Source organism: Prosopis cineraria, unplaced genomic scaffold, assembly GCF_029017545.1.
Source record: "Prosopis cineraria cultivar Desert tree isolate PC_DT_omini unplaced genomic scaffold, ASM2901754v1 PC430, whole genome shotgun sequence".
In the NCBI taxonomy this organism is placed as follows: Eukaryota; Viridiplantae; Streptophyta; class Magnoliopsida; order Fabales; family Fabaceae; genus Prosopis; species Prosopis cineraria.
The window spans coordinates 27,672-50,870 of record NW_026555755.1 but is presented as its reverse complement, the minus strand read 5'-3'; the positions used below and the strand labels follow the sequence as shown (position 1 = coordinate 50,870).

At 33.6% G+C, this 23,199-nt stretch overlaps 1 protein-coding gene and 2 pseudogenes across 1 annotated transcript; all 3 read right to left on the bottom strand.

Annotated features, from left to right (window-relative positions):
• Window positions 1-240: 240 nt before the first annotated feature.
• On the bottom strand, window positions 241-6,198 carry LOC129297066 (protein LONG AFTER FAR-RED 3-like; annotated as a pseudogene).
• Window positions 6,199-10,481: 4,283 nt separating this feature from the next.
• Window positions 10,482-11,953, bottom strand: LOC129297065 (DNA-directed RNA polymerase V subunit 1-like). The gene is made up of 3 exons (XM_054935438.1): window positions 11,793-11,953; window positions 11,155-11,269; window positions 10,482-10,565 (listed from the first exon to the last, which is right to left on the bottom strand). The coding sequence occupies exons 1-3, from the start codon at window positions 11,951-11,953 to the stop codon at window positions 10,482-10,484; spliced, it is 360 nt and encodes a 119-aa protein (XP_054791413.1).
• Window positions 11,954-12,190: 237 nt separating this feature from the next.
• Window positions 12,191-22,675, bottom strand: LOC129297064 (DNA-directed RNA polymerase V subunit 1-like; annotated as a pseudogene).
• Window positions 22,676-23,199: the final 524 nt, after the last annotated feature.

Here is a 23,199-nt window from a genome sequence, read left to right as displayed (position 1 = left end):
AATCGCGAGATCGATTCCAAGTCATAACACATTGAATTCCATAAACATCACCCTACCAATTTGAAATTAAATCAAACAAGCACAAGCATGTTGAACCCGCTTGAATTGAAATAGTCATAACTATGGCAATCTATAATAATAATAAACGGGGGAAGAAAAAAGAAAAATCTCCTGCTCATGTAAACCAGATGAAATAGAGGTAACATATCAACAAGCCATATAAAATTTTCAGAACTACAGTGCTTCAACTGCTGCTTACCCCTTTATTGCATCCTCTACTGAAATGCACTCTGATGGAATCCATGATTTTTCCCAAGTGGGAGGCCTTCTTGTCATCGCTGTCTTAATACCACTCAAGGGATTTATGTCTGCCACCTGCAAATATATAGACATTAGTTTGCAAAGTCCTAAAATAAATACTGTGCTACAAGGAACGGGAACATGTGCATAGCCATGGGAGGTTAATGGACGCCCCGTACTTACTGGCCAGTCAGAACCAATGCCAGCAATGCATTGCCATCTAAGAGTGACTTGAATAAATACGACTCCCTTTCAGCCCTATCCTTGCCAAGCTTTCTGCCCGCAGATTCAGCATCATCTAATATGTGATCTGGCTGTTGATTAGTTAACATGAAGTGGGGAAAAAAACCTTGTCAATATATTGCCTAAGGATAGGATACAATCCATATTAAAGGTTTATATTACGTATCTTTAAGATCAAGATGATAATAAGCCAAATGGATGAAAAGAAACAAGGCAATCACGATTTGTGGGTACAGAGTAATGAAAAGAAAAGGGTGTTGTGAGTTCTGAATCCAGCATTTTAAAATATCGCTTTTTTAAAAGAAAGGAATGAACATACTTGATTAGCAATCTCGAGAGTCAAGAAGCATCCGTTTCAGTAGAAAATTGATCAGGAAGAGTTAGATGGTAATTCCATCTATTTACATCTACAAAAAATAAAGTAAAACTTCAACACTTCCATGTTCCCCCCTCGAGCTGGGGAATATATATCAATCATTCCCAGCTTGGATAAGTGAGCATCAAACTGGGTTCTTGGAATATCAATCTTACTATGCTTATTGCGGCTTAATTGTCGGCATAGTAATTTTATTGAACCTGAAATATAGAATTGTAGTTCTTCACAGTCTTTGTTCAAGAGCTGCCATAATGCAGCTTTAAGGACTAAATCTAAATGTAGACTTGGAAAGTAGACATTGGCTAAAACCTTTAACTTCGACGAGGTCTATTTTCCTTTTATATCACCTAAACAATACTAAAGTAGACATTGGCTAAAACATAACTTCAAGTAGGCCTAATTTCCTTTTATGTCACCTAAACAATGCTGACTTTCCGCCCCTGAGATATGCTTCTATTTGTAACCTTAATTTACTTTTACTTTTATGCTCTAAATATTTGTAGGACGGTCAAATTGATTTCCAAAGAAACGGTAAAATTGGATAGCATATTAAAGGGAGGATGCCAGAAAGAAACGAAAATAGCTACTCAGACCTCATTTTAATTAGTATCTGCGGCCATTCCAATGATCTTACAAATTAATTTGTCCTATTTTACTAAAATAAGCAAGTAAATAAATAAACAAAAAGCCCACAAGATGATTGTAAAAAAAAAAAAAAAAAGACCTGTACAGACGCAATGACTCCTTGTTTGCCAAATCGACTGGGAGTTCCAGATGCCAAATGTTGGGCATGTTCAATCTGAAAATAGAGGTTCAGTTGCTTCATGGTAAGCATATTAAAACATATAGAATGAATATATAGTTAAAGCTACCAAATCCTCAACTTGCAATGAGTAAACTACACATTATTTTTTTATTTTCATGATCTAGTGAAAGCAATACCCTGAATCTTCGATCTCTCATTCCATTCGTAGAAGCTACTAAACTATACAAGTCCAAGATCAGGTCATTTGCTTTGTCCCCTATAGCATGAATTGCAACCTAAAACGAAATAAAAGCAAAGCTTCCAGCCAGTAACTAAGCTTTCATATGAACTGATAATAAGGTTTATCATAACAAAAAGAATAAAGCACCTGAAGACCAGACAGATCTGATTTCAAGGTCAAATTGAGAAGAACTTCAGCATCCGTCACTTGCAGGCCATAGTTACCAGGCCCATCAATGTACGGCTACAAAGTTTGAAATATCATGCTAAGCAATCACTAATGCATGACAAACTAAGCAGGGTAAAGCCAGGTGCTAAATTTCTATCACTAAAGGCACACCTTAAAATGCATATTCTTGGTTAATGGAAACGGTATATGGAAAATTTTGAAAGCTCAGTTCTCACCTTATACAATAACGCACTACTGGAACCCAAAGACCCATCAGCAAACGCTTTGACACCCCCTAAGTATAACCATTGGCTCAGGGCATGGCCTGTTTTGTTAATAAGATCCTGTGTAGGAAAATTGAGACTTCAGATAACAATATGAGTAATGGAGTTCACTTAAATGTAAGTTAGAACAAGTAGACGAATTTAACAGCAAACTAATAAATGTATCAAGCATGAGAAAAAATGCAAAGATTCAATTGATTCTTAAATTAATACAAAAGGAGGAACAAACTCTGGTAGAAGGTGGATCAAACGAAGGAGAAAATAAGGAATATAAAACATATACAACATGGCTGTGCCAAAACAGAATCGTATAATATCTATATCATTCTGAGGAACTTCAGTTGCCATTCTTTAGAATTACAACCCTCTGCAATCTATACTGCATGCGGTGGAGGATGATGAGAACTAGCAGAAACTCTTTGAGGACTTACAAAAGAGCATACAGCCATGAATTCTAATCCTAAGCATAGGATTCGAACATGCTTTAAGTACAAGTGAGAATAGAATCATACAGCTAAACGTGACCATGTCTCCAATGGAAAAAATAGACAAACTCGAACTTTCATTTTCAACAATGAATCTGCCCATTGATAGACATCTGCAAAATTTACAAAAAAAAACATTAAGAAAAAGAAAAAAAATTAATTAAGCTCATCCCACGCTAAAGATCTTTAGATATAGTATCACCTCATATTTCTTCTTTTCTCCACTGGTAAAAAGTATTTCTTTACCAGCTCAAGGTATTGTGCAAGTAAAATTATGCAAGCCTGAATCTAGATGCTCATAAACTTTAATCCATTGTGTTTTGCTGCATTTGAATGGATTAATTATCATGTTTCTGAAGCATAGCTCAGTATTCAGTACAGCAAAGCTGCATGTTAATTCCATTTTTATAAGGTTTTCAACAGTCTTTCCTTTATAGGAAAAGGTTACACTATTGAAAAACTACAATAAAACCTGAAAATCCTCCCAAGAAAGATCTGGTGACCCCCCTGGAAGATATCTTCCCATGTCAACAACTGTTGTCATTCCCCTTGCCAATGCAAGATTGCTTGCTCTAAGCAATGCTTCTCTCCTGTCATCAGCTGAATCTTCTGGAATGTGGGAGACAATAAGTTTCCTTGCAGAATCAATCAGCAATCCAGTTGGTTCTGCAAGGTAACAACAATTCAATGCAATAATCTGTAATAACATGGTATTAAATGACAAATATTCTTGAACTAAAGTTTACAGCACTGAAATTGGTATAAATTCATGAATTGACAAGATAAAGACACTAAAATATGCAGCATGAACATTAAAAAATACATTATATATGAAGAAGACTGTCAAACATGAGAGTAATAACTTGCCAAGGAGAAAACCAGCGAAAAATTGGATTAAAATGGTAACAAGACTCATATGCTTTAATTACCCAACTCTGATAGTCACATGACTCCAAAACATCATTAAAATGCAACAACTTGAGTTCATTATTCAAGTTACCAATTTTTGAGATCCATGTGGTCACAGTATGCATAGTTTCTCAGTAGGACAAAGAAACAAAATGACGGGACATCACAGGGTAACTTTTTATTTTCCAGCAAGCTCTGCACTTTCCTGATCGATATATCATCACACTCTACTGTTCTTTTGCAAGGGCAGAATCTACTAGAATGGAAAAGAAAAACTTTAAATACAAAATAATAAATCATTACCTCCACTAGCAGTTCTCATTATAGTTCCTCCTTGTGGATCTTCTGAAAACTTTGTAATCCCAGCCAGCTTTAGTGCCACTGAGTTAGCCAATCCCATGTGACCGTCCATTCTTGATAGCCAAACCTATTGTATATTTTGAATAAGATTACAATGCAGTGTTCAAATGAGACGAAGCATAACAGAAGATATGACTCACAGGATTGTTTTGTGTAAAATCATCAATCCAAGATGCAATGGGAAGATCTCCTCCCCATAGATCATTGTTCCATCCACCACCCAAAATCCAGGAACCCTGTTTGCAGCCTTTATTTGCGTACAAAATGAACAATCTCAATAGATTGCAAATTAATTTGGAAGCAAATTCATGTATGAAAGCACTCCATATAATATATTCTTGCTTGATGAACATACGCATGTAGACTTAAAATCTTGATTTAAGCCTCTAATTATTGTATTATTACACAAGAAAGGAGAAAGATAACCCTTCAAAGGCTTACTTAAGTGGTTCCAACTTTAACAGAAGCAGTTAAAGCTTTCTAGATTCAAATTTAATATAATTCTAACCAAAATTAAATGGCCAAAATTAGGCTCAACATGTAACAGACCAAGAATTAATGAAATGAGAGTTAATGGATGTCACATAACAGTGAAACTGCAACCATTTTAAACTTTTTATACTTGCAGTAATTTTAAATTTAGATGACATTTTTGGTTTAGATTCTTCTAAAACAATTTTGAAAATTGCAAACCATTTTGCATTGGAGCTCAAACTTCAACAATAAATGGACAATCATGGTCATCTTCTTAGAAATAGTTTCATCTATATTAACTTCCTAAAATTAGGAAACAAGCATACAAAACCTTAAGACTTACCTTTTACTGCATCTTTGATCCTTTCAATAAAATCGTCCTTTTTGTTCACACCTCTCAGTTCCACCTGTGCCATCTGTATCCAACTGGCAGTATTTTAAAACAGGGAACAAAGACTAGGTTCACAAACATAAGGGATACTTCAGCCAATGAAAATAGCAATAGAGCTCAAACAGAAGACAGACATCAGTTAGATGCCAAAAATCTTACTACACAACAGCCAAGATTGATCCAAAACAAAACTTGGTTTTGGAACGCAATTCAGACCAACATCTGATCGATAGGTAGCCTATCACGCACGCACGCACGCACTGACCTTGTAGATCGTTGCAGAATGAAACATTTGAGACATATTGGATTTGAACAACTATAAAACCATATAAGCAAATTCTAACAAATACCCCATAAGAATATTCATGATTCAAATTAACAAATGAAGTTCTAACGGCACTGAACAGTAAAAGATTAGCTACTTTGAAGATTCAATGACAGAAACGTCTTAAACAAATTCTATTGGCAGTGAAAGACCACGATAAGAAAGTTCATGAGAAAACTTGACAGAAAACAGCACGTAAAGAAAGCGGGAGTGAAAGCGTTCTAATGGGCTTCTACAGAACCTGAAGTCCACCATTGATGAAATGCGCGTGGGAATCAATAAAACCAGGAACCACAATCTTTCCCCCAAGATCCAGCTCTTTAGTTCTATAATCTGCCAACTCCTACATCCATTTTTTTTTCCCAACACAACTAGGGTCAGCAACAATTGAAGTGCACAAGCATAAAGTACAACACTGCTTAAACAACATTACAATTTCTACAAATACAAAAGTGAAATACGAGAACCTGGACAAATGAATAATTCCCTACACGAAGAACCCTTCCACTACCCACAGCCATGGAGTCCGCAAACAGGAGAGAGTCATCGCTCGTATATATGACCCCATTTCTCACAATCAAATCTGCTACTGGAGACAATGGGGACCTCCAATTGAGAAAATCTGCAACATTCAGAACATTAACTGGCTGACTTCTCATGAATTATATTAAATGTGTGCGCATACAAGAAAGTGTGATTAGCAGGCGTGAGTGTGACCGACGAATTGAAGCGAGGTAGAAGTTGGGATTGCAATACATTTGGGGTCAAGAAGAGGAAGAGAAAAAATGGCCAGGACGAGGACGATTGAAGCCGACAGAAGCACGCGAATGTTCACAATAGGGAACATGGCAGTTATCTCCGTTCAGTGTTCAGTGTTTCACGTCCCGGTTTCTTTTTCTTTTTTCTTCTCTTCTTTGTTTCCCTCCGATTTTTGTTTTTAACTGTTTCCCTCCCCAATTAAATTGGGTGAGTTTCAACTCAGGCCCAAAATATTATAAAATTTCACTGCAAAATATTGAGCTGAATTAAAATAAAATTATAAAATAAAATGTGAAAAATCAATCATGTGGTTACTGTAATTTTAACTCTATTATAATTTAATTCTTAAATTTTAATTTATTATAATTTAATATTTAAACTTTAATTCGATTGTAGCTCAATCCTTATGCTTTGACTCGTTGTATATTATTTTTTATAGTTTCAACCATTTAAAATATTAGTCCTTCCTATATCTTGAAAATAAAATTCTAAAAATTAAAATTATGTGGACTTTTGGGCATTAATTTTATTTTTTAAAATTACAAGTTTTAATAACTTAAAATTAAAGGAGAATCACATCCAAGGGCCTTTTAAGAAAATTATTTACAAATAAAAACTAATATGAAATAGATTGTTATTAAAATAAAAACATAACTTATTTTTTTCTAATGATACTTGTTATTAGTCTTTATTTATAAATATTTTTCTTGAGGGGTCTCTGAATGTGATTCTCTCTAAAATTAATGCCTAAAATTCCACATAATTTTAATTTTTAGAATTTTATTTTCAAGCTACAAGGACTAATATTTTAAATGGATAAAACTATAGGGATTGAATTGTAGTGAGTCAAAGTTTAGAAATTGAGTTACAATCAAGTCAAAATTTTAAGGATTGAGTTACAATGAGTCAAAATTTAATAACTGAATTATAATTAAATCAAAACTATATGGACCATGATTAATTTTCCTAAATTAAACAGTCAAAATATCATCCTTCAGTATATTGCAAGGTATTCCTTCCATTTAAAAATATAAAACATTTTTTATTGAATTTCACCTTTAATAAAGTAATTACTCATCTTTAAATTAACCTTATATTTTCATATTTACTTCTATTTAATAAAATGTTTTACTCTAAAAAAATAAAATAATATATTTTATAGGGACACTTAAAAAAAAAGATAATGATTATACTTTAAAAGATTCAAAATATTATATATTTTTGAACATGTAACCTCTAAAAAAATGTTTTACATTTTTGAACGGAAGGAGTAATGAATAACATAAGAGAATTAACAAGCAAAGTATTTAACAAATATTGTAATTAATTAACATTAATAATAGAAATCCATGCGGTGATTTAAATCCGTAACTTATAAATCATTATTATAACTTTTAAAATAAACTAAATTGTTTGCTAAAAGCATTAATTTACATGTTAATTTTTTTGGCTACTTGTTATGTCCAATATGTTACAGCTAACATGAAGTTCATATGGCGAGTTGAATTTCTTAATTGTTAAGCTATGATTATAACTTGTAAAGTGATTATATTATTCATTAAAAGCTCTACTTTAATCTTCTTGTTAATTCTCTTATGTTATCTATTTCTTTGCAACATATTAGAATATGAATATTTTAGTCATTTTATTTTATAATTTTATTTCAATTCAGGCCCAACATCCTGCAAAAATTTCAAAATGTTTCAAAATGTTTTGGTCTTGATGTAAAAATATTGACATTCATGATCTTTATATGAACTTCTTCCAAAAATTAATGTTAAAAAAGTTCTCAGGGACTGCAACGAATCTCAACATCTCATTTTTGTAGCCCATAGATATCATTCTCCCTGATAATTAAGTAAACATTTGGCCAGAAAGAGAAAAAGAGAGAGTGAGGGAAGTTGATCAATACTAATTTTCATTTTTCTTTTTGAATAACTTGTTCAAATATTAATTTTAAGTATAATCATATATATATATATATAGCACGAGATTTTTTAATTGGGTAAATGACAAATAAGACCCATCAAAATACTGAAATGCCAATATAGCCAATTTCATAATAGTATCAAATGACTTATTTGACAATAAGTTTTGTTGTGAAATGACCAAACTGGCCCTATGGCATCATAAGATTAATCTCAAATTCTAAAAATTGGAAATAGTGGTTGGAAAAAAACAAAATGAAAGTTTATATATTCCATGTTAAACTGGTTCTCTCATTTTATATAAATGTAATAGGCATGTAAAAATTGCAGATGCCATTGCAATTAAATTATAAAGAGTGAAACAAAAACAACGCATGAAACCTTAATTTTAGTGTGCGTATATGTGTATAATGTTAAATATGATCACTAATTTAAATGGCTCACTAAACAAATAAGAAAATAAATAACAACTTGGAGATGAAAACAATGCAAAGGACGCTTATAAGCAACATGAGTCACTTGTTAAATAAGCACTTTTTTTATTTATAAATAAAACACTTAAGCAAGTCATTTGTGCTTCAAGCAGTAAGCAAGTAAAATAAAAAAGAAGAGAAAATATGTCATGAGGACGTGTGATGAAAGAAGAAGAGAGGAAAGAGAAGGAAGGTAAAAAAGAAGAGCAATGTGAAGAAGGAAGAGATAGCCAAAAAGTTAGTAGTTTAGAGTGTATTCTATTTTGAGTTCATAATAACAAAATTTTAATCATTCAAAGCCTATCTTCTCAATGTCATTTTCTTTTTTAGTGTTTTGGGTGTTTCCATAAAAAGAAAATGAAGACAACACTTAGTTTCATCATCACTTGGGCTTTCATGTGCCTTTCCTGTTTGCTGAGTCAATTGAAAGTTGAAACACAAATTTTGGTGACCTCACAAATTTTGGTGACCTCTCGTTGGTTCATTATACAAGGGCATGCATGTGGTCCCCATCAAGACTAGATAGAGATGCATAGACATAAATTAAAGCCGATTCAAATTGATTACATTAAACCAAACCCCAAGCCAATATGAATAGGTTAAAAATGAATATAAATAAAATTTGATTTGATTTTTTCTTTTGGCAAAACTGATCAGTCTAGTTCGATTCAAAATTTTGTTTCTTAAAATTTGAACTAAACTAAATCAAGCCTTGTTTATATTTATTTTATATATTTTTATAAATTTCTGTAAACCTTTTCTCTTTCCTAAGTTTAATTATTTATAAATCAGTAATAAAAAATATTACAATTAATTAAATGTTGTCTATAATTTTTTTAAAATTAAAATAAGGCATTTTAAAGATAATAATATATTAATATATTAGTTTTTAATAGTTAAATGTCCTAATTAATTATTAAAAATATTCTTTTGTTCTCAAGAATTTTTTTGTTGAAAATAGTAATTAATAATGGTTAAAAATTATATGTACATATATTATGAAAAATATATTAAAAAAAATTCAAACTTGAACCAAACCAATTAGAGAAAAAAAATCAAATAGGTTCCAAACTTTGGTGAACTTATTTGGTTTGGTTTTTCTTCAAAAATGAATTAAACTGAACCTATGAACTTAGATATGCAAATATGAATATCAGATCCCAAAACTGCTGTGAAGGCGCATTGAAGTGTAGTGTAGTGGAGAGAGAACAAAATCAACTCAGACAATACAAATAATCATTTAAAAGCCAAACGTGGATAGACTAGAGTCATCATAAAGTCTCCATTGTAACTTGTAAGGGGAATATTAAGAGCTTAAAGCCTAAACAAGCTGAAGTTAGAGCACCATTTACATGTTAGACAATATCCACGTAGAACAATGTTGAGACAGTAAGCCAAAAGTTTCCTACAAGGGTCAAAAACCCAACCTTAACCCTCTAATTGAAATAAGAAGAAAATAGAAAGAAGAGAAAATAAAGGAGAAAAGTAGAAGAAAAAGACATTTTCCCCCCTAGTTTAAAGTTTTTCCTTTAGTCCATGTTTGATATGAGGAAAAGTATTTTCTAGAAAGAAAATGATAAATGTATTTAGAAAGAAAATGAGATAGGTGCATTTACTCTTTCTTTTCTAGAAAAGACTTCTCTACTTACCAAACATTGCATTAGTTTTCCCCATTTCTAGGGAGAAATTAGAGGGTCAAAAAGGGTAATTTTTTTTTTTAACTTTTCTCCCCTAATTTTCTCTCTCCCATTTTTTTCCCATTCCGAACAAAACCTACAAGAAGAAAAATTTATGGAAGTTTAGACCAAACTACTATTTCTGCCTCAATCATACCTTTCACATGGTAGTAGGTTATATAATCCAATATGTACAGATTGAAGTTGCAGATGAAAGATTATGGGATTTCTTTTTAACCATATGTTGAAGTTGGTGTTCTGTTCCCTCCTTTTTCTGATATATTTACCAATAAATTCTTTAGCAATTTTTGGGTATTTTGTCTTTGTAAGGTTATTCATGCACTTCAGGTACGAAAATCTTGTTTCTGACCATCTTTCAAGACCAAGTAGAAGCACCTGCTATCTTGAAAATTGCTGTGTTTACTAACCTTTCAAAAGTCCAAGTATGATTTTTAGATGAAAGAAGAGAAGAACAAAACAAATGAGGATTGAATATCCTCCTAGAATAGAAACTCTAGCACAAGAAATCAAATGTAAAAGGAAAAGGAAGGTTATGCAACAAGAGACAATCCCTCAAAATCAAATTTTTCCTCAACCACCCTTGAAAAAAAAAAAAAGAACATTTCTACTCTAGTCATGCATTCCAAAATACTGAGTGAACTGAGTATATTGGGGGAAAAAAACTCTACAAAAGCTTTCCACGGCCAAAACTTTCTAATCATATAAGAAGAGAATGCTCTGAATCCCCAACCATTTATGACCTAAAAATCCCAAGAAACTTATTCCAAGAAAACTTCTCCACAACAATGATATGCCAACACAATGCATCAAAACATAAAGTCTTATATGCATGTGTACTTGTACATATATGCTAGAAAAGAAACAACCATAGAAATCATCATTTAGTGGAAATCCTTTCGGTTTAGGCAAGAGTGTTAAATCTATCAAACCTGTGGTATTAATTATAAATTGCAAGTCCAAAAGGTTAAAAAGCAAGGAGAATGAAGAGAAGGATACCATCACATAATCAATCCCTGCAACCATTTTGGCTGCTTTATCAGGATGGTGCTTAAAGACATTCTCAAGTGCAAAAGTTTGGTCCTTAGTTGCCAGAGGACCCCCATCACTGTACCTTCACACAATATTTACATAACAACCACCATGAGAGATTCGTCAAAGGTTTACGTGTTAAAAAGAATTCAAACCAGATAAAAAAAGCTAAAAATTTTGACCATTTTTTTTTACATAAGTGAAATCCATGAAATAAAAAGCTTAAAAGCTTGGTAGAAGAATACAAAAAAAAAAAAAAAACTTTGTTTTCTTAATTTTTCTCAGTTCCTTGAAGTAATCTTCAATTAGAGGGGTAAATTATAGTGGCAGCAGTTGTAATACCGCCTGAGAACTTGTTAATAGCCAAGGACATTCGGTAAAATATATAAAAAGAAAAAAAAAAGCAAGCATGACTGTCAAATGAGTAGACAGCAGTCCCTAAAGTGTAGGTTTATGCCTAATCAACTTCATGTTATGCACCTTGCAAACAATCAAAATAGACAACCAAGAAACAAGCAAAAGGTGTCACAATTAGTATTAGGTTTAAGCTTACAACTTCCCATACCATCATAAAATGTGTGTTGTTATTGCCTTGAGAAACTTACCCAGATTGCTGCATTATCCGTTCAATGTTCTGCATGATTGGTTCAACATCTTTGAGAATATCCTGTTCCTCAGAAGTGAATATATCTAATCTCTGTCTCGTGTTGTATGTAGCCCACCCACATAAGTCCCACGATTTGCCACCGGTGTTCTGGGAGGGCATTTCTTAGTTTTCCTCTCTTCAGCATTGGAACACCAACCTTGGAAACCATCAGAGGGATTTCTCTTGAACAATTCCCTACTTCGCTTTCCTCATTGATCTGTCACTATCATTAGCCTTAGCATTTTGAGAATCCCATCCACTCCAACCTCGGTTTGCTAGGGACTTTGATCTTCCCCAAGAGCGATTGTCCCTCGTGTCAAGTAAAGAGTGGCCATCATTTTTGTCTCCTGCTTCTGGTTACTTTTTGGTCCAAGATGAGCTACCATCTAGCTGATCCTTAGGTTTTGCTAACCACTTGCCAAAGCTACAAGAATCCTCTAGTGGTCTTTCAGACCTGCCCTCGTATGTTTCAAACACAGTATTCATACCAGAGGTATGTTCTGGTGAAAATTCCATATCCACCACCGACAAATTATCAATGTCCTCCCCAAATATTCATCTTTGTTTACTTCCTCTTGTGTAATATTGCTCACCATATGCAAAAAGTTGTACACATCCAAACCCATGTCATTTGATTTTACCTACAAGAGCAAATTCAATGTCAAATGTAAAGTCTAATTAACTTTCAGAGAAGAACTTCATATGATCAAATACCTCTTTTGAATCCCATAGGACTTCAAATCCCGACCCTGTGCCAACAGCCACACGTTTTCCCCAAGAATATGATGCAACAATGCCTGATAACTTATCTGTGTGACATTTCTCAGCAGCCAGTTCAAAACATTTTCTAGGTTTTTGAGCAATCATAGAAGGAAAGACGAAAATAACATCTTCCATTAGACAATAAACCATGCACATAATGCATTTCAGGAATGAGCAAGACTGTGACTTACAAATAGTGTTGCATCAGTGAATGGAACTTGAAGTTTCAGCTGTTTAGCCAGAGCCTTGTAGCCACCTGTGTTGAATCCAGCTAAATTCCCACCCGACGTCATGCTACTTCTAAGAGAATTAGATGCTCCTTGAGAACACCTTTGGCAATCAATTTTGTTGATGATGCAAGACGCTGCACGTAACAACAAAATGTTAATCCTTCCAATGCTATGGAAATAGGAATGCAGTTCATCTGAAATGAGGATCAAGAAGCGTGCCCAAATGAGGATCGGAGGATCCATGTCCCATGGAATACAAGCAGATCTGTAGTGATCATTTGGGAGTTAGGGGAACTAGAAGATCAAGAGAAGAAAATAATATGGGCCCATATGCAGGGTCAGTCAAGACAAGACCACAATTAATCAAACTGAAGATTCATTAGCTTGTGTTATCAATCTCACTTTTAGTAGTGATCCTTATAAAGGATGAATACTGAAAAAAAATCAATCTTTGGAGATTCAGTCAGAACCCAAAAAAAAAAAAAAAACACCAAAGATAGGATATAAATTTTTGGAGATTTAGTTGGAAAAAAAATTATTTTCCATCAAGGACCTTGATTCTTCTTTGAAATTTATAGAATTTGCGGTCTTTAAGTGCAATCAAAGGTTTAGAAGGTCCTCAAATGTCATTTTCCCAATATCTTAAAATAAACTCCAGGAATAGAAATTTAAACTACAATTCACTGTAAACATTTAAACCTATGATTTTCTAACTTAATCAGCATAACCTTAGACACAACAATCCTCCGATAGCAAGCGTCGCCAACATATAGTTAGAGCTAGGAAAAAGAGCAGGGTTTGAAGGCTTTGTTTAAATAAAGGTTTGGGCTTTAAAAATTAAATTTTTTTAAAGTAATCGGGCTTGAGAGCCTGGCTCGGATTCGGGTGGCCCTTTAAGCCTTGATAGGCCCGGTTATTACACACACACACACACAAACATACATATATTTGATTGATAATGACAAAATTTGGTTAATATTTATTGTAGGTGATGAAGAAAAAGTTGTTGAGATAATTGATATTGAATCTCCACCTTCATCTTCAACAAGTGGATCTACATCTGAAGGACCTATTATTTTATTTTTAGATGATGATGGGGAGGATTTAGATTTACATTGATAAAGATTTTAATTTTCATCTTAAATTTAAAATTTAAAATTTTTGTTGAATTTTATGTGAGACTTTCATTTGTTTCATGTTGAATTTTAAAATATTCTATTTAAATTAAAATATTGATTTTTTTTTTTTGGGAAAAAAAGGCTTAAGAGCTTGGCCCTGAACCCTTTAAATAAAGACCAGATCTCAAAATTAGGTCCAATTTTAGGTAACTAGGCTTTAGAGCTTGAGCCCTTAAGGGCTAGGCCCATAAGGATCGGGCTTGCCCTGATTCCCTCCTCTACATATAGTAACATAGACCCAGAAGAAATGCACTTCTATAAAGTGAATGTGCTCAGAAAACACTAAACAAAGCAGTAAGAAATCAACTTTAAGTCTCTGAAGACCTTTGACCACAAAGGAGACAAAAACTGTATTCACATTTAAAGTTCAATGAAGAGGAAAAGCAGCAGCTTAAACAATGGAAACAAGGGTTAATTGGGTGTTGAAACTGAAGGCAGAGAAGACACCATCAATTAAATTATGATCAATAAATACTGTTTTTTATTGACAGAAAAATTAAAAATATACACTTAACATATAATTTACTGGTCATATAAAGATTCTGATAGGATAGAGAAACAAACCTACCTGGATCACTTGATCAAAAGCACATGAAATCCCCACCAATTCCTCAACTTGCTTAATCACACATGGAATCGATGAAGTGGTATCAATTAAATGAAGAACAGGAAGGCATGAATGAAGTACAATCCTCCCTGCATCACCACTGTGCTTTACAGACTTCTTCTCAATAATGATGTTCAATGCCAGTTCACCTTTTGGAGCTTTGCTGGGGTTATTCGCCCACATATTTGAGTCTGGATTAACCCAGATTATGTTTGAAGAGCTAATACGGGCGTCCCCTATTTATTTGACAGAAAATAAAGAGTAATAAGAAATGCATAAACATGCAATACAGACAATTGACAGCAGCAAATTATATTGAGAAGCATGACTATCACATTATTCGATCGACCTCCTATCAAGAACTGAACTGAAAATTATTCCAAGTTTTAAACCATATTGCATTATAAGATGTTCACAACATTGATTCTGATAAGCTTCAGCCAAAAAGAAAACAAAAAAAGGATAACACTATGGATGCTGAAATATCTACTTCACTAAAAAGAACCAACTTGAGAATAAAGCAAGCTCGACAATTCAGTGCCAATTGAACAGCTTACGTTTTACCATACAATCATAGCAGGCCGGTAGCAGACATTCACTAACTATGAATTTTGATTTGAAAATTAGAGCAAAAGATAAATTAAAGAAAATGCCTTTAATTATTGTTTCCAAGAGACCAGGGCAGATAACTTCAGTCAAAATGTATACAGCTTTGCCTAAATTCATAGCATCTCCATTTCGCCAAATGAATGACCCGCGTGGTGTGGAAGACTCACTGCTAAGAAGGAACAACAATACAAAGGGTAGTTTTTCCATTTGTTTTTTTTTTTAATTTTTTTGATAAAAAATCATTTATCAATAAAGAAGCAAAAGAGGAGGTGGTGAAACCCTCCGAAGTATTAAGGTGGCCAGTAAACAAAATTAAAGCCAATAAAAAAAAAAAAAGCAGTATCAGCATGATTGAGATCCCAATCATTCTACTCAACAGAAAATGGCCCAACCCCACCTCCAAAAATAATAAAATAAAATACTTTTTAATGGGAAAACAAATTAATAGAAAGAAAGAAAGGGAACAAGGAAGCGGATAAGAAGTCTCTCTAAAGAGTGAGAAAAAATTGAGATAAATGTAATGTTAATAATACTTTAGTAACAACTCTAGCATTATCGACAAGTTGAGGATCCTACAAATGCGCGCAAGAAACATACTTCAATAAAAAATAAAACAAAATTATGATAGTTCAAAAATGATATTATGATAGTTCAATAAGACTAATTGAAATAGACAAAGTACAATGCAAGAAGAAAATGACATTTACATCATACAGGAACGAAAATTATAAAACATGGTAAGCATATTATCTCCTTTTTATATTTAGGTTAAGTATGAGTAATTAAGAATATAGCAGATACATATCAAATGCATATGAAAGGAACTTAAAATTTACCTGCAAAATAGTTCTATCTTCTTAAAAACATTACCAAGTTTCTTCTTTTTATGCAATGGTTTTAGAGTTTCTTGGCATCTATGGATCACCTCAGCCATATTGATCTCCTCCTCCAACATTATCTGTTTAAGAAAGACATGGTCATAATTTTTTTTTATGTATTCATTTAGTCTTAAGATAATCAACTTCTTTACCACTCATCATTTAAAAAAAAATTTGTGAAGTTTAAACTTAATATATGCCACACAAATTCACACATATACTAGCATTTGGGGGGAAAGAATAAAAATACTGAACAAAATCGAGAAATTAATGCAACTAAAAATGGTTTTCAGCTAGTTTTTCACCTTAAGTATTATAATAATACTAATTAACATTTAACAATCAACGGTAGAAAAAATAAATCCAGACAGTGGTTTGTAGGATTGGGAATCCTCTTAAAACCATAGAAACACGAAGTAGATACAAAGAAAAGCTTTAAATAAATAGATGTACAGCCACAAAGTAAAGCACATGATATTGAAAGAGGGGGAAAACTGTCATGCACTGTCCTAGAGCAATTCTCTTTTCATTAACCTTTCTCCTAATATGAATATTTTTAAACATAGCTGACATGATTTAGGCATTTATCCGCATTAATGTCAGCCCTAGGATGGGAGCAACACATTAACATCCTCAAATTTGAGCCATAAGGAAATTAAAATACCCTATTGAGATAAATATGACCAATAAGGCCTGCCTCAGTTTCAGTGCTCTCTTTGCCAGTTCTCGGACGTTGGTATCTGAAAATAATCAAAACAAAATAATAAAATGAAAACAAGAGAAATCCTTTCAGTAACATCATAAAGACAAATTTATTCAGTAACACTGAATTGTTGAACTGTAAGGACAGTAAAACAGTATTGTCTGTTAAATACTTCTACCTTTCCTTTAAAAAACTCAAGTTTGTTTATTAAAAAAAAAAAAAGATCTTGGGAACAAATCTATTTTCTTTTCATACCAGGTATTCCTAAACTAAGATAAATCAATGGAGTTACACACACTGAGAATACACATGGCACAGCTTCATCATAACCAGCAATATCATTCAAGTAACAAATCTAGAGAGGCAGTAAAACCACAAAATAACCTCTTGATCATGGTCAATAAAAGCATGGAAATTTGTCTTTCAAGTAAGCAAAGTCAATGCAAGATTTTTTCCCCAAGGGATTGAGTTCAACAAAAAGGAAAGGAGGTGAGGGGACATTAGAAGTATGAAAGCGTTTCCATGCAAATTTACACTGCATTGAAGAAAATTGCATTGAAAAAATAAATATCCCAAAAGAACAAGATAAGAAGTTTCATTTAAAAGTCCAAAATACAAGCAGAACAAACTATAAAAAGAAACAGACACAAATCCGCTGTATGTCCAGAATTAGCTGCTGAAATCCAAAACCCTCAAAAACTAGTGAACAGAAAATTTAGGTAATGCATTATGTAGGGGCATAAACTTGCACTCATGTAGCTGACAACATCTTAACCTGGGCATGTTAAGCTGTAAGATATGAGGAGCGTTGGCCGAAATCTTGAATTGATGAACTTATTCTAGCTAAAATAAGATATGTAGAGAATATGGAAGATGATACGTACTCAATCTTGACCACATCTGCCACCTCTCCAAGACTAACTTTTCTCAGATGTTCTTTTACCACATAAGATGCTTTCTCCTGGCAATACAGCTTTCCACAACCACAGACATTCAAGTACAACATTACACGATGATCAATGGGCTCATTCTTAAAACTTGCCTTGCATAGAAGTATCTCCTGAAGACAAAACGCATTAAAACATAATCAGAGAAAGCAATACATTCATTTGACAGTAAAAACCAGATAGGGTCATTAGATAAACATATAAAATACCTTCATCAATTCCCATGAAGAATTACTGTTCGGGCTATCATCAAGGACTGCTTTGTAAGCAGGATTGGACATTGCACTTGCAGCTAAGACGCCTACTGGCTCACCAGGAGGGGAATAAAAGTTGGGTCTTTTCTTTAGCTTTTACTCCATATTCAAATTGAATCATGGAATTGCTACAAACATTTCTCACAGTTCTGTCATAGCAAATGACAACATCCCGGAGGATGGCCATCAAGTTCTTAAACAACGTTCCTGGTTCAGATAATGCTCTAGAAGAGCGTATAAGCACCTCCCTTGCCGAAATAGAATGAACCATCGCTTCATTTGGGTCCAAACCTTGAAAAAAACATCCCTTGAGTAATCCAAACTCTGCAGAGGGATAATGAATCATATCCTAATGTTTGTCGCGAAAATGCGTGCCCACATCCTCAACCAATGTTTTGGAATAAAATTTCCCCCTGTCTGAAAGCTGCAAGCCTAAGAACCCAATCTGCTGAGCAACCTTATCAAGGGCTGAGTCACTCTTTGAATCCATCAAATCTCCAAGCCCTGACTTCACAATGGACTTAATAATTGGCTTCTTTGCATTTTGAATATACTGCTCTAATTGCTGCTGCACTAATTCATTGTAGACTGACCTCAATTGTTTCAGCAAAGTATCTTGTCTGCCAATGCTCCTTTTAATGTTTCTCATGGCTGCCCCATATATCAAGAAGTCTTTCAAACTAACACTAAACCCTTCAACAAATAAACTTTCCATAAAAAATGGTTGTAAAACATTGAAGAATCTCATTACCTCCTCAGGACCCTTTTCATAGAGAATGGAGGCTGCAATTTCATTTATCATTGTAGAAAGAATATCTCTAGTAAAATCAAACCTCAAGATTCTGCTCTGAGAAATCAAGTACTTGTCCCCGGTGCAGTCAAAACTTGATGGCAGCACAGATTGCATCATTTGCACGGCAGTCCAACAAGGACCATCAAAATTGGATTTTAGCAGAGAAGATTGTGGCAAAGAAGATGAAAGAAACATGGCTAGTTGGTAAGCTTCCACTTTATCCAAAAAATATCCCTTGAACAACATTTTCATTGACAATAGTGAATCAGTAGTAAGCTGCAAATTGAGATTTCCACATTGAGAACTGAGCAGCTGTTTTTCCAGAGAGCAAAGCTCCAAAACCTCTGCTTTGGCAGCCAATGACTGAGGATAAAACAGGTGAATGCAATCACCATCAAAATCAGCACCGAGAGGTCCACAGATAAGGGGGTTTATCTTCACAGTGTTATCATCATGGATGTATACTGATAGCGCTTGAAGTGAGTGCTTATGTGTTGTAGGGGGCCTGTTAATAAAGACAATATCCCCATCCATTATCCTTCGATGCACTATCTGACCAGGTTTAAGATATATATGCCCCTTTGAGCCGTCCCTTAGTGAATAAGTTGACATGTCTTCTCTGTAAGTTAGACACAAACTTTTATCTACTAGTTCTTGTAAATAATTGATGTTGTGATAGTCAACTCTCTCCTCAAATGTTTTCCTTTGGACAACTTCAAGGGGAATTCCAACTTCATTTATCTTTTTGTAAGACTCCCCAGTTATCACACTCCTTGAAGAAAATCCAGAGCCCTTTCTGATGAACAAAGTTCTCATCTTCTCCATCCATGCTTTCGCTATAGAGTCATTGAGTTCTTTATTGACCCCATATCGCGTTTCTATATCACGTGCTGCCTTAGCAGTGCCCCTAGCTTGAAGATACTGATAAACAAGTGATTGCAAGTCAACTGCTTCGAATTGATGACGCTCAAAGTTTGGAAGACCAGATCTTGAATTTGTTATGATCTCCACGTTCCTAAGCAGTTGTCTTAGCACTGTCAGGAAGGATCCTGCCAAAGAAGGAAAAAGTGTGTCCAGAAATTTAGAAACCCATCTAAGTAGAAATCTTGAAGCATTACAAGTTCAACTTTATCTAGAGGTTGAAATTATCAAGTAAGAGAAAAAGAATTGTGAAATTAAGGAATCAACCACATCTTTTCATGTACTCACCGAAGAAAGGACAGTGATGCCATCTGAAAATTCTGGTATGGACAAACAGTTTGGAGGAACTGGAAGATACTTCAAGACATATCCTTCTTGGGGAAATAACCTTTTCCAGCAAGTTTTTTCCTGGTCTCCGGATTTATTCTTTTGATAATTTCCACAACCGTAGATATTTGAAAACCAATCAAAGAATCAAAATAAATTCCAAGTTTGAGTAGAAAAAACAATAGCAAATAGATGCTAACAGAAACATCAACGAGGAAAAAAACAGCAATATCCAACTTGAAACTCTCAATTGTAGACCTTCAAGATCCATCTTCAATAACCAATATTTTTCATTTTCAAAATTTCAATAATATAGAATATGAAAAAACCATTTCCAGTAATTAAACTTGGTAATTAGATTGACTAAGAAATGTGTGTGTGTGTGGAGGTCAAATCCATCCTTATTGGACTAAAAGGGACATTGGTCAGCCCTGGGATGATTCAAGAAATGTTACAGTTCATCTTTTAAAAAGCAGTGCAGCTGGAAAAAGTCTTCAAAGGCAATAAAAAAAAAACGGTTGCCAGATTGCAACATGCAATAATCTGAGCTAGAAATTTCCACCCTTTTCCGCGTATATACATGCGGCTACCAATTCATGCATATGGCAAGGGGAAAGCACATAAACAGTTTCATACTCGAAGAAGTTATTTACCAGGACCATGTACATGCAGACAAATAAGAGTGTCTAGTCATTATAACTGCCATGGAAACAAGGACGGTGGAAACAAAACCTCATAAGGAAGCAAAGGGCGAGAATTGCTGCTTTCATAGCGATAGCCATATTTTATTACACATTTTTGACTCAGGCACCTTCAATTCCAAGTAACAAGCACCATCTGTTATTTTGACCTCCCGAATAGAACTTGAGAAGCATTAGAGTCCTACACAAAACAAAATGGAAGTATCATAAAGCATTGAAAAAAGCATGCAAACAATAGATTCCCATGCACTACAAATTAGCATCAATTGTACCCGTCAAAGCCAACACAAACAGTAAAGAACAGAATTAGCTGTCAGCATAATTATGCTGCCAAGAGAAGGCTTAGATTTTATTTAAAATGATAGAGGAATTTAATGAAAGGGTTAGATTTAGTAAACAGAAACAGACGATAAAACATTTGTATGGAAACTTTAGAGAAGGAGCGAGAACTTAGCCCAAAAAAAAAAAGAAAAAAGAAAAAAAATACATCAACCTTGTTGAATGTCTATCAATTATCCATTCAAATTCTAGCATTTCACTTTGCTGTAGCATCCTTGCACTTGAACATTAAAGACTTAAATCATCCTCCTTCTTTCACTATGTAAAAAACTAACAAAAACTCCTTCAAATTCTGTAGCTAGAATCTCATTTCAATATATCCACGCGAATATTTTGAATCAATAACATGTTATAAATAGCTTCTGAATCTAAAATAATAGCAGCATTCCTCTCAAGCTAACATTATCTTCTGAATAGAAATAGGACTGTGTTGAGCAAAATAAAAGTAAGATAGGCATAAAAAAATAATAGAGAAGATAAATGAATAGAATTATTCTAGAAATAAAATAGTATAAATCTAAGTTCTACACTTTTTCCGCAATTTTTGATTTTTTTTAAGTCCCAAATCAATAATGCCATACCCATATTAGATTTATTTATTAATATCATTATTATCCAGAAGAAGGCTTATCTCTTTTACTAAAACAGTTTAAGCTATTTTGGATAGACTGACATAAAGTTTATATACTTGATTTATCCTTTAATCACTTGATGTGGGATTTAATGATACCCTCTATTCTTTTGGCATACAATGATACTCTTTATTCTAATGCAAGGAGCACTTCAAATACCTTATGCAAATATGTTATGCATTAATTGTGTCTGTAAACAAATGTATGTATGTACTGTGTGTTTATACACACACACACAGAGAAAGAGAAAGAGAAAGAGAGAGAAGGAGGGAGGAAGGGGGGGAGAGAGATACTAATACTGACCTCACAGCATGGTGACAACAACTTCTGTCCTAATCCAATGCTTGCCGCTTGAGACTGAGAGGATATAGGCCAGTAAGTTAGAAATTGCAAGCTAATGGAATCACAATTAAAAAAGAAAAAGAAAAGAAAATTATAAGTCATTCACTATCCTTAAAAAGACTGCAAAAATAAAAGGAGAAAAAGTTAAAGGGAAATAGGAATAAAATAACATGAATAAACTGTCATAATTTTCCTTAATTAAATGTTTCCTAGTTTGTCTCTGAAATTACAATCTATAGCAGCAGCATGCTTATCACCTCTATGTTAAGTTTACTCTTCAAATAAGACAAAATACGCACATTAAAAAATGATGAGAAACATCTTTTGTAATAAATAATTATTGAAAAGATTAATTAAATGGGAGAATTACAACCAGGTGAGATACAAGAATAACAGAAATCCTTGATTTGGTGATACCTTGTTTGTTTCTGTCTTCATTTTCAAGTAGTTTAAGCACATTAGGCTCAGCATCGTCTTCAATTCACTAATGTGACTTGGATGATATATGGGAATTGGCAGCTTAATATATCGAAAATGACCTAGAAATATATATAACCATAGGATAGTGATACATTTGAAACGCTATTCTTTTAAGAAAACGACAGTCAAAAGACGACATTATGCAAACCTTCACATTTGCCAATTCCAGAAGTGCCACAAGATTCAAATCTCCCAGATTCAAGGGGTAGCCCAAGAAATGGATTTGATAGCTGACTTGTGTGACTAATTGAAGAGTCACTTGTAGATGTTATACACTGCCAAGGCAAAACAAAAAATGAAACCAATGATTTGATCCTTAGAACCAAATATTGAATGTTGGAAAAACCATTGATAGTGCATGCTTGGGAAAATGTTGAAACATGTCAAAACCACATTTAGTTAAAAGCAAAATGTGATTTTGGTTTCTCGCTACCATTTTTTTTTTGGGTTCAAATATAGTCCTATGTTTGGAAATCTAACAGACTATAAGCCACGTTTTGATTTAGTCTATCAGGTTTCCAAATATACAATTAGTCTTTATGGTTGATAGTTGAGGAAGACATTACATAAAAAACCTATTTTCACTCAAAGTAACAAGATGAATTCTTCAAACAATACTATTTAAGTAACTAGCCATAAATATAACACTAACATGTTAGGCAA